The 12,267-nt window shown below is 44.0% G+C and overlaps 1 protein-coding gene across 1 annotated transcript in view; it reads left to right on the top strand.

Moving 5' to 3' along the window:
• The window catches only part of RBM5 (RNA binding motif protein 5), a 24,727-nt gene extending 12,460 nt beyond the window's left edge, over nucleotides 1-12,267 (top strand). Inside the window, exons 8-25 of the mRNA XM_005600642.4 lie at nucleotides 319-379; nucleotides 850-915; nucleotides 1,170-1,330; nucleotides 1,731-1,828; nucleotides 2,437-2,524; nucleotides 2,708-2,785; nucleotides 2,869-2,941; nucleotides 3,858-3,943; nucleotides 4,328-4,412; nucleotides 4,625-4,716; nucleotides 6,725-6,886; nucleotides 7,339-7,488; nucleotides 7,573-7,644; nucleotides 8,280-8,459; nucleotides 8,775-8,849; nucleotides 10,353-10,450; nucleotides 10,529-10,658; nucleotides 11,621-12,267. Coding sequence (XP_005600699.1) covers nucleotides 319-379; nucleotides 850-915; nucleotides 1,170-1,330; nucleotides 1,731-1,828; nucleotides 2,437-2,524; nucleotides 2,708-2,785; nucleotides 2,869-2,941; nucleotides 3,858-3,943; nucleotides 4,328-4,412; nucleotides 4,625-4,716; nucleotides 6,725-6,886; nucleotides 7,339-7,488; nucleotides 7,573-7,644; nucleotides 8,280-8,459; nucleotides 8,775-8,849; nucleotides 10,353-10,450; nucleotides 10,529-10,658; nucleotides 11,621-11,746 — 1,881 coding nt within the window. The 3' untranslated portion in view covers nucleotides 11,747-12,267. The remainder of the gene's footprint in view (nucleotides 1-318; nucleotides 380-849; nucleotides 916-1,169; nucleotides 1,331-1,730; nucleotides 1,829-2,436; nucleotides 2,525-2,707; nucleotides 2,786-2,868; nucleotides 2,942-3,857; nucleotides 3,944-4,327; nucleotides 4,413-4,624; nucleotides 4,717-6,724; nucleotides 6,887-7,338; nucleotides 7,489-7,572; nucleotides 7,645-8,279; nucleotides 8,460-8,774; nucleotides 8,850-10,352; nucleotides 10,451-10,528; nucleotides 10,659-11,620) is intronic.

The raw sequence follows: 12,267 nt of genomic DNA, 5'->3' as shown, positions 1-12,267 counted from the left end.
GAAGAACTTTGCCAGTGGCTTGCTGTAGGGATTTTGGGTGAACTGAAACTTTTCTCCAACTTGATAAAAATAAAATTCTACTTCAAAATGCATCAAGATTTGTTTTTCTTGGAAGAATTCACATAGTGGAGCATTCTGAATTTTTAGTGGCGCATTCTGAATTTTTAGGTGAATACGTCTTGGATACATGATATCACTTTCTGCTTTTCTATGTAGCTTGCTGGGACTTGCCCATGGCCCTGTTGCCCCAACCGGCATTGTTACTTGTAAGCCTGGCCTGCTGTGAGAAATAATTACAGAGAAAATTTTTTTTTCCAGTGCTGCCTGAACAATTTCAGGAAAAGACTAAAATGCTTCCGATGTGGAGCGGACAAGTTTGGTAAGCCCAGATTCAGCTGTTTGGAATATGCATTAAAACCTAACTAAATAAGTTGTCTGTGAACATGAGGGAAAATATAGATTGTAGGACATTTAAACAGGTAACTTGTATATTTTCCTTAAATCTTCTTTAGGTTGGATAAATGCTGCTGATGATTATGAGAGTGCAGAGTTCTTTTATTTTCCAAAATTAAGTTCGCTTGCCTGACTTGCATTCTGCCTCTCTTTTCTTTAGTCCAAAGGTAATGTCAGTCCTCCACGGGCCCAATTTTTGCATCCCACATTTATCATGTCAAAATTAATGAGGTTTTACTATAGCCACAAATAGTTGAAAAAGAAAAAAATTCACTACTACATTTACTTAGAATTAAAACTTTGGGATTTGAATGTATTCCTTTACTGAAAATACTCTGGTTTGTCGTTTGTTCGTCTTTAGTTACCTAGTCTCTCTCGCTCCTTCCCTTCTTACAGACTCTGAACAGGAAGTGCCCCCTGGAACCACAGAATCAGTTCAGTCTGTGGATTACTACTGTGATAGTAAGTTCAAGGATAATCTTTTGGCTTTTATGTTAGAAGTTAACCTCAGTTGGAAGTTTTTGTTCTCTTACCCTTTTTTAATAAGCAGCAGCAGCTTCAGGTTGTCCCATAAAAGATTGAATCTTCTCCATGTCAAAGTGAAAGATACACTAGGAACCTCCCAAAATGGATTTGTTTGTTTGTACTTTAACCTGCCTTGGAAAGCATTGGTGGTGGCAATGCATACATATGTCATTTGTCTCATTCACCCTCAGCAATCATACTTCGAAACATAGCTCCACACACTGTGGTGGATTCCATCATGACAGCGCTGTCTCCCTACGCATCCTTAGCTGTCAATAACATTCGCCTCATAAAAGACAAACAGACTCAGCAGAACAGAGGCTTCGCATTTGTGCAGCTATCTTCTGCAATGGTGAGATGCTCATTGAATCTTTCCTTTTAAAAAAAACTGAGGCACATGTGGTTCATCCAGTTGTAATACTATCTGAAAAGCTCCTGGAACCCAAAGTTCAAGACTACATGATGACAGTTATTGCAGTGCTAAATTACAGACTGATTACTTCAGTTAGTGGTAAAAATAGTGCGTCTATATATATAATGTAGATAACTGGCAGAACTGAAGTTTGAGCCATGGTTTAGTTCTAATTTCATGCCCTGGAGGAAAGAGGGGTATTTTTCGTCAAGGTTTCATATCTGCAGAAAATAATGAATTACTTGGTCTTTTTTAATAGTTCTGTTTCTTTGAATGGGATAGGTAGTAGGAAGAGATTTTTAATTATATGAAAAAGTTGTTTGTTCACATTCTTCCTCAGGATGCTTCTCAGTTGCTTCAGATATTACAGAGTCTACATCCTCCCTTGAAAATTGATGGCAAAACTATTGGAGTTGATTTTGCAAAAAGTGCCAGAAAGTGAGTGGCTTCCTTGTCCTTATTTCAAACCATTGCATTTGCATCCAGGGATGCTTTGCTAACTATACCCTAAGCCCATGTTCTCTATGCTGAGACACTATCCTTCTTGGTTGCCAAGGCCAGGAGGGAGACAGTTGTCTCCTCTTAGAGTTTATTCTCTCCTGTCCTCAGTAACCAGTTGCCAGAAAACTTCAGAGCAGGACAAAGGCAGACATGGCAGATGGGTTGAGAATATGTGCTATGCAGACTGTTTCAAGATAGTGCAAACCCACCTGGAAATAATCCGTTCCTTAGAGAACAGCATTCTAATAGCTTCGTGTATATAGAGCTTCAATCTAGCTATATGAATTTCCCATTTCTAATATTGCTCATCCAACAGACACCTTAGTAGATGGCAGGGTACAAAGTAGACCAGTGATACTACAGGAACACTTACCAACTGAGGAATTTGCTTATAAAGACCCCTCCCCACTCTGAAATGTGGCCTTGCCGGCATTTGAGACCTCCCAACAAAGGCTGTAGTGAATTGCTATTTCCTTGGCAGAGTGGGAGCGCTGATTGGGAGCGTATTGAGATAGAATCACATAACTGGGTCTTTGTGGTTTCAGAGACTTGGTCCTCCCAGATGGTAACCGCGTCAGCGCCTTCTCTGTGGCTAGTACAGCCATTGCTGCTGCTCAGTGGTCATCCACCCAGGTAAGATGGAGGATCTTTTTGCCCAAAGTAGTGTCGTGGTGTTGCCCAAATTCCCAGAAGTGACCTAGTCTGTAGTACTTGTCTTAGAAGCTTTCTAAAATGTTTTTAGGGAATATTCATGGCTTCTTTCCTTGATGTCCGCTAAGTTTGTCCCTGTTTCCTCTTTCTTTTAACATTTTGTAGTCTCAGAGTGGAGAAGGAGGCAGTGTTGACTACAGTTACCTACAGCCAGGCCAGGATGGCTATGCCCAGTATGCTCAGGTAGGTAGATTTGACCGTCATCCAACGTCTAGTCCTCAGAGTATGTCTGAGAATAGCAGCTTTAACGGTGGACTTTTTTTCAGTACTCACAGGATTACCAACAGTTTTATCAGCAACAAGCTGGAGGATTGGAATCTGATGCATCATCTGCGTCAGGTTAGTAGACTTCATCTCCCTTTTATCTTTTGCTTAAGCAACCATCATTGAAGAGCTATAACTAGATGTTCTAACTAGACCGAAAGCTACTAGTCCATCTCCCTGCGAGACTGAGGGGGTCACATTCAGGGTTGTCACCATGTGCCTAAGGATTTGAGGAAGATTAGGTTGCTCGTGTACACTGAGAGCTGATAACAACCTTTTAGAGACCGTATCGTGATCAATGTTCATCCTTGGAATTCAACTCTGTATTTCCCCTCTCTGTGTTGTTAGGAATTGTGGGTGCCCAGGTAGATTCAGGTGAGCAGAGAGGGTGTGGCCCTAGAGTCAGGTGCCCAGACATCAATCAGAAGGGTCACTATAAGAAGCGTTTGTGGGTCGGCCCAGTGACACAGCAGTTAAGTTCTCACGTTCTGCTTCAGCGGCCCAGGGTTCACCAGTTCGGATCCTGTGTGCGGACATGGCCCTGCTCGTCCCACATATAAAGTAGAGGAAGATGGGCACGGATGTTAGCTCAGGGCCAGTCTTCCTCAGCAAAAAGAGGAGGATTGGAAGCAGATGTTAGCTCAGGGCTAATCTTCCTCCAAAAAAAAAAAAAAGAAGAAGAAGGCTTTGCTTTAGTTTTTGGTCCAGAATGATAAGAACCTTATAGTTAAATCTTTTCTCAACCCCAGAGCAGATCTGGATTCTTTCTTCCCTTTGTTCTTAGTCATTATACAAAATGTTTAACTTTGTGTGTCATATTCTAGTAGGGTTATAAATATGAACATGTTAGAGGTTCGGGGTGCTTAGTGGGAATGAGATTATTAAGAACTGACATATACAAAACAGAAGGCTAGATTGGACATTACAGATAAAGGGGTTTGGCTTGGAGTTCAGTGCCTTGGCTCTTCCTAATCCCTGTGTTTACCATCAGGCACAGCGGTGACCACCACCTCGGCAGCTGTAGTGTCCCAGAGTCCCCAGCTGTATAATCAAACCTCCAATCCACCTGGCTCTCCGGTAACCTGTCGTCCTACATACAGAACTGGTGACTGTTGGGGGAGCCTTGTTTTGCTGTACAAGTATTATCCTTTCCTGCTGTGTGAATCAGGATTGAATAATACACATTCCAACCTTACTTCTCTCTGTCTGATAGTATTAGGTAATAAAATAACTTTGTGTATGTATTTTAAGATTCCCAACAGGGTATATTTACACTTTGTGCATGCTTCCACTTGACCAGTAGGAAGGAAGTTGTCAGTATATGTCTTGCTCAAGGCTTGCCTTAGACGGTTGCTACAGTGTATCTGTCAAGGGAGCCCTTCCTACTGGATGATTGCAGTGATTTAGTTCTCTTAAGAGGCTTTACAGTTGAAATTATATTGAAGGTGCTGTTCTTTGCAGACTGAGGAAGCACAGCCTAGCACTAGCACAAGTACACAGGCCCCAGCCGCTTCCCCCACTGGTGTAGTTCCTGGTACCAAATATGGTAAGCCAAACCTCATGGGGCTGTTGACAGTTGGAAGGTCCTAGTTGTTGTCTTTGTTTAATAAGAATTCCTCTCCCTTTGTGGGTGTCAGAGGGACACTTGGGGATGTGAGAGAAGAACACCATTAAGGCCAGCTGCATCTCGATGGCTTAGAATTTGAAGTGAAGCCAGTTTCCTACCTCGAATGACTGTGCTGGATTTTGTTTTTGCAGCAGTGCCTGACACGTCCACTTACCAGTATGATGAATCTTCAGGATATTATTATGACCCGACAACAGGGCTGTACTATGACCCCAACTCGCAGGTAAGTGTACTGTTTTCCTCAGTTTTACTAGAAGTATCTTAATTTCACTTAGTCCATTTATGAGGCATGAAATGAAATATCCCCTGCAAAGAAGCACGTAACCCAGATTAGTTTTTTAACCTCTTTAAAACCACCAAGATGTAATTTTTATTTAGGATTTAAATTTTTATTTTAAGGTTAAAAAAATGTTTTGAGGTATAATGTACATATATATGCATGAAACTGAAGTGTGCAGTTCTTTGAATGTGTACATGTATATACAATACGTATACCAGCACTGAGATAAGAGAGAGAACATTCCTAGCACACTGAAAGTTTCCTCATGCACCTTGCCGGTCAGTACCCTCCCCCTTCAGTAGCCATTATTCTGACTTCTGTTACCGTGCATTATTTTGTCAAGTTAAAATTTATAGGTGGCTGTTAACCTTTATATAAAGACCTAGATAGAAATTTTAAATGGTGATTTTTTTCTTATATATTCTCTTTTTTTATATGAGATGGCATTCATAGTGTTGTGCAACCATCACCACTATCTAATTCCAGAACATTTTCATCACTCCAAAAGAAACTCTTTACCCATTAAGCACTCACTCCCTAGTCTCTTCTCATTCCAGCAACCACTGTCTCTATGGATTTGCCTGTTCTAGACATGTCATATAAATGGAATCAGATAAAATGTGACCTTTTTGGAGCCGGCCCTGTGGCCAAGTGGTTAAGTTTGTGCACAGCGCTTTGGCGGCCCAGGTTTCGCCAGTTTGGATTCTCGGTGTGGACATGGCACCACTCATCAAGCCATGCTAAGGTGGCATCCCACATGCCACAACTAGAGGGACCCACAACTAAAAATATACAACTATGTACTGAGGGGCTTTGGGGAGAATTAAAAAAGAAAAAAAAAGATTGGCAACAGATGTTAGCTCAGGTGCCAATCTTTCAAAAAAAAGTGACCTTTTATGTCCAGCTTCTTTTACTTAGCATCCCTGTATATTCTTGAGGGTAGAAATTAGCAGATCTGTGGAGTGATGTTTTATTTTTGGTGGTGCATATAACTTTTAAAGAGGAAAAGCAACTTTAACACTCCATAAATAAACAACCATTTATGGCCAGGAGCTGTGTATATAGAATGGTAAAGCAAGTGCTTTTAACAGGAACTTAGCATTGAGAGCTTGTGGTTTCTGAGTAAGGTGTGAAGCTGTGTAGCACCTGCCTGAGCAGGCTGAGCCTCTGTGTGGTTCTTCCACTTGTCTCATTTGTGAAGTCTGACCATTACCTAGGAGGTTCTCCTTGGTGACCATAGAAGCTGTGACTCCTGTGTCTGTGACCCACACCATCTTCTCCCGAAAAGACATAACAGACAGTGTCTCCTGAGTCCCTGTTGACCAGGCAGAGTGAGTGACTGGGGAATAAAAAAGAGACATAGGTGCTACCTGTCCTCTGTTGCAGTTCTTTCCACATACTTCAGATCGGGTTCCTTCACCCGTCATCTCCTTCCACGCTGTCAAGCTAGCGTTTTACAACCCTTATTTGGTTTCCTGGGTGTCCATAAGGGTTGTGTGTGGTTGAACCTGATGATGAACTTCTAACTGGTTGTCATGGAGGATGTATGAGTAAAAGCTCCTCCTGAGCCACCTGTTCTTGTTCTGGTCCCTTGGTTTGTATAAATGGTCTGTCTGTGGAAAGGAGTAGAACACACTGCTCTTTGGATGCCCTCCAGTCCCGGGGATTCAATTAATGGGAACTAGACTCTTGAGAAGAAACTGTATTCTACTTTTGCCTAAGAAGTTTTGCACCTTTTCTGTGGCTGGCTCATCATCCTTACTTACACCAAGGTGTACAGTAGCTCCTCTCTGGTAAGGAAATATTAGTGGTCCACAACATGTTTTATGTTTGTGTGTTTGGGTTTTTTTGACAAAACAACTTCGACTTGCCTTTTTGACAAAATATTCCTTTAAGTTACTGGTTTGACATAGCAGAACGTCTGCATTAATTGTTTGTTGGTTTTTTCTAGTACTACTACAATTCTTTAACTCAGCAGTACCTTTACTGGGATGGAGAGAAAGAGACCTATGTGCCAGCTGCAGAGTCTAGCTCTCACCAGCAGACAGGCCTACCTCCTGCAAAAGAGGGGAAGGAAAAGAAGGAGAAACCCAAGAGCAAAACAGCCCAGCAGGTGAGAACATGACCCAGCCAGGGGGACCCATATGTCTCTGTGGGGTATTGGGCTTAATTTTTAGTCTTTTGGGGGTTGTGGCATTTATGCCAGCTTTACTTGGATTCTTAAAAACTGGCCTGCACATCTTATTTACATTAAGTTCATAGGGCATTTTGCAATTTTTTAGTGTTAGCATGCATTGACTGTCTGTCAGTTGCCTAATATACTTAGGGAAAAAGAAATCCTGGAAGACTCACAGGCTTTCAAACAGTATTTATTAATGACTTTCGTTGTATGCAGTGGCATCTCATGAAGATACTAATAGGTAGAAGTAAACGCAGAGGGGGTTTTGTTGCGGAACGTGTGGTTGAGATAAGACCCTTAAGGGCTTACTGTCACAGCTCAGGGAGACTAAGTGTTTTCAAGTCCTTCTATCTAAATGTTTTTTTGTGGTGGTTGTTTGACATTAGATTGCCAAAGACATGGAACGCTGGGCTAAGAGTTTAAACAAGCAGAAAGAAAATTTTAAAAACAGCTTTCAACCTGTTAATTCCTTGAGGGAAGAAGAAAGAAGAGAATCTGCTGCAGCAGATGCTGGCTTTGCTCTCTTTGAGAAGAAGGTAACAGTAGCAGGAATAGTCGTATTTCATAAGGAAAACTTAAGTAAAACTTGAGGCTTATGACTTACTCTCTCTGTTTCCCAGGGAGCCTTGGCTGAGAGACAGCAGCTCATTCCAGAACTGGTACGAAATGGAGACGAGGAGAATCCCCTCAAAGTAAGGAAGTTACCACCAGTGTTTGAAAGATCATAGCTGTGGTTTCTGTCTCAGTTTGAATCTCGTCTGCATATTAACTAATGTGATTCCTACTTAAAACTGGATGTGGTCACTGTCAGTGGGTATTTGGAGCAGCTTCTGCACATAGAATCCATGTTCAGGGCTTTATTTTCCCTGTGTGAGAGAAGGTGAGATGGAGTAGTGAATGAAGCCTGAATTCTTAAGCTCAGTAATTGAGTTTCATTGCGTTTGTAAATAAAGAGTTTTAACGATCTGGAAAGAGAAAGTTAAGACAAGAAAAAACATATTTTACTTGATAGATACTGATCTGGATGGGCCATTACTCTGATCTGTTGTATTTGGGGTTTTCATGCGTGGTCAGTGGTTTGAAAACAGCCATCCCGGAACTTTCTGGCCACAGGAAGTTGGTACCAGGAGGCTGTCAGATCCAGCATTTGAGGACCTGACTGCTCCATAGAGGCGGATGAAATGCAATTCATTACTTCATTACTAAAGTATGACAGAGTAATGAGAGTTCTCTCACATCTTGGATTAGGCGTTACTTTATCCAGATACATGACGTCACTACCTTTTTCTTGTACATTTCTAATGACACACCCTCCTTTTGTCCCCAGAGGGGTCTGGTTGCTGCTTACAGTGGTGACAGTGACAATGAGGAGGAGCTGGTGGAGAGACTTGAGAGTGAGGAAGAGAAGCTGGCTGACTGGAAGAAGATGGCCTGCCTGCTCTGCCGGCGCCAGTTCCCAAACAGAGACGCCTTGGTCAGGCACCAGCAGCTCTCAGACCTACACAAGGTGGCCATGCTTCTCTGAGCTGATCTGAGGTGGGGAGGGGAGGCAGTGAGACAGGGCGACAGTGCAAGTGCCCTGACAGTAGTGAACACCTGTATTGAATGATTACCTTTTAGAAGATGGTTCCTGATTAGATAGTCTGTCCAGATTATGAAGGAGAAAGGGGCATGGCAGCTCCATATACACCAGGCTCTGGTTTTCATGCCATACTATCGAATTAGGCTTTGGCTCTTAGAATACATAGATATTGATCATGTTATGACATTTCAATTTGGGATGGTCTGAATTCTTACTGTGTCTGTAAAATCTCTTGTTTAGCAAAACATGGACATCTACCGACGATCCAGGCTGAGCGAGCAGGAGCTGGAAGCCTTGGAGCTGAGGGAGAGAGAGGTGAATGAGGGTCAATGTGCAACTAGAAAGAGATTTGGGGATATTTGCGTTTAGCTTTTATTTATAGCACTTAGTTCCAGGTCCCAAGGGCAGGGTAGGATTTGTTACACACTTGTCACTGGGCCATTGTGGCTCATGTAGACTGGACCCTTGCTATATGTCCTTTGTGGACCCCACACTGTCCCTTTATGAGAGTGTACAGACAGAAGCACACCCTCAAGACTGCCCACAAGTCCTGAATGCCAAATACTGGCTGGTGAACTACACTGGATTTCAGGAAGGGAGGTTGATCTTGTTTGGCTTGGCCAGGGAAGCCTTCAAGGGTAATGAGGGAGGCTTCAAATTAGGCCCAGGGGACAGCAGGGCGTAAGAAGATTGCAGGTGATATGGAAGGAAGCAGTGGGCAGGGCAGGACAGATCAGGGCTTGGGGTGAAGGCAGAAGAAGACTGAGGCCAGTAGTGTGCAGGCAGATAGTTTGATGAGGCGGGTTGATGACCAGTCAAGCAGGGTTTTAAATATAAATAGAGGCCTATGGGTTAGAAACGAGGGGCCGACCCCATGGTCGAGTGGTTGGGTTTGTGCGCTCTGCTCCAGCAGCCCAGAGTTTTGCTGGTTCAGATCCTGGGCATGAACCTAGCACTACTCATCAGGCCATGCTGAGGCGGCATCCCACATAGCACAACCAGAAGGACCTGCAACTAGAATATACAACTGTGTACTGGGGGGCTTTGGGGAGAAGAAGAAGAAGAAAAAAAGAACCAATGGGCAAGTTACTGGACATTTCCCACCCCAAGATAATTCTGAGGTATCTGTAGGGCTTTTGCTTTCCTGTTTTTTTCCACTGTTTATGGTCCCAGCTCCCCAGGGACTGCTGAACACGTCTCTGGAAGCCTCCTTGGTGCTGTCTGTCCCTGGAGGTGGGCCTGTCCAAATACCGAAGGGGAAGAGCAGCTCCCTCCTCTACCTCTAGGACCTTGACAGTCTGTACCCATGGCCCTGCAGGCTGGTTGAAGCCTGGACCCCTGAGGGGCCGGCCTGGTGGCATAGCAGTGAAGTTCACACATTGCACTTTTGTGAGCCAGGGTTTGCAGATTCGGATGCTGGGTGCAGACCTACACACTGCTTATCAAGCCATGCTGTGTCAGGCGTCCCACTTAGAAAATAGAGGAAGTTGGCACAGATGTTAGCTCAGAGCCAATCTTCCTCACCAAAAGAAAGAAAAAAGAGCTTGACAAGTAGCGGCTCATTAAATAAAACTGCTTGATGGAGACATAGTTCTGCCCTAGGTTCTGCACACGATTCATCTCTGCCAACCTGCCATTTTCACTATGACTAAGTGGAGTGAGGGGGAAGAAGGGCATTTGGCATTTCAGACCACTCTAAAAGGCCAAGCTCCAGATTTAAAAAAATACTTGAGGTGATAATCTTGAAGTATAGGCACATTAACCAGTGTTACAGGTTGAAGTCTGAATATCTCTAGCAGTGTTTATTCTCCCATGTAGATGAAATACCGAGATCGAGCCGCAGAAAGACGGGAGAAGTACGGCATTCCAGAACCTCCAGAGCCAAAGCGCAAGAAGCAGTTTGATGCTGGCACTGTGTATGTGTTGTGCACATTTTCCACTTCGTTAGCTGGGGCTCTGGCTGTTTTAAGTAACTGTGTGTTTGCCACTGGCAGGAATTACGAGCAGCCCACCAAAGATGGCATTGACCACAGTAACATTGGCAACAAGATGCTGCAGGCCATGGGTTGGCGGGAAGGCTCAGGTTTGGGAAGAAAGTGTCAAGGCATCACGGCCCCCATTGAGGTAAGCAGTAGGATTGGGCTTCAGGGGCTTTGCAGGTTTATTCCAGGGGTGAAATGAGATGAGATCAAAGTGCCCGAGGGCGCAGGACCCAGGGGCACCTTACCTTACCACAAAGGGCAGTCTCCTTGGCCAGATCACATTGCCACCACCCAGTGGGAGTCTTGTTCCCTGCCTCCCTCCCGTATTTCACCCCCCTTTTAAGATGTCAATTGAAAGGAATGTCTATGGCACCCCACTTGATTTTTCTGGTTTTTAGGTTTCTTTAGGTAAAACCTATTTTCTCCTAAGGACTGTGTATTTTTGTGTCCTTTGTTATAAACAAACCTTACTTAACACCAACTCAGACCCATGTAGCCTAGATTGGGTTTTTTAAAAGATACTGTGCTTTAATTTTCTAAGCGATTTTGGTTATGTATAAAAAGATAACAGTAGGATTTTCGTCCATGATAAGAAATCTTTTAGTTGGTCAGAGTCCAGATTGAGATATAATCCCAGCATCAGAGGCCCCGCACCCACTGGCCTTCTAGACAAGAGCACTGCCAGTGATTTTTCCCTCTCTGGCCTGGGAACACAGCTTAAGACAGACTCTTAAAGATCGTGTTTATCCTCTGCAAGCAAGTTCTGCTGACACATTGGGCTGTGCTGCTGTGATCTGTGCCCATGATTACCATGCCTTTCCTGGGCTTCAGTGGAGTGCTTTGGGCTCTTACTAGGCAGGAATGCTTGCTGAGCAGGCCTTGGGCGAGGGGCGGGCTCCGTCTGCCTGTCTTCCTTAGCCCATTTTATTCCTTCAGTTCTTAAACCTGGTCCAGGTCTCCAGTATAGAAATCCTTGTCTTCATATAAAACTTCTTCTCTTCTGTCTTCTGATGGGTGGTCCTGCTCAGCAGGGGCTGGATAAGAGGGAGTGGGAACAATCCACACCCCGCCTGCTGGCTGCTGACAGTGGTTTTGTTCCTCCAGGCTCAAGTCCGGCTAAAAGGAGCTGGCCTAGGAGCCAAAGGAAGCGCATACGGACTGTCTGGTGCAGACTCCTACAAAGATGCTGTCCGGAAGGCTATGTTTGCCCGGTTCACTGAGATGGAGTGATACTCAGAGAGAGAGAAGAGAGAGATGAGGAGGAGCTCCACAGGGCACAAGGCGTGGCCCATCTCCTGAATTCACTCTTAACCACCTGTCTCTTTAAGGGCATGCCTTGTGCTGTTAATAGTTTTTAGGGTGAACCACTTCATTCTGCAAGGTTCTCCCACTTAAAGGAGTTCCCCTTATATGAGTTGTCTAGTGAATGGCCTTCCTTCCTGCCAGAGGGCTTGTGAGCTGGCCGAGGGGACAGTGGGTCTTTTATACTCCGGTGTACATAGTGTAATGTAGTGTGTTTTACATGTGTAGCCTATGTTGTGGTCCATCAGCCCCTCACATTCCTAGGGGGTGTTGAGATGCCCTAGGTGGTATGTGACACCAAAGCCACCTCTCTGTTGTTGTTGTGCTGTCTTTTCTTGGCAAAAGCCTTGTGTATATTTGTATATTACACATTTGTACAGAATTTTGGAAGATTTTCAGTCTAGTTGCCAAATCTGGCTCCTTTACAAAAGAAATACCTTAAAAAATGA

Source organism: Equus caballus, chromosome 16 (assembly GCF_041296265.1).
Source record: "Equus caballus isolate H_3958 breed thoroughbred chromosome 16, TB-T2T, whole genome shotgun sequence".
Classification (NCBI taxonomy): domain Eukaryota; kingdom Metazoa; phylum Chordata; class Mammalia; order Perissodactyla; family Equidae; genus Equus; species Equus caballus.
Note: the sequence above shows the minus strand (reverse complement) of the source record. Positions and strands in the feature narration are given on the sequence as shown.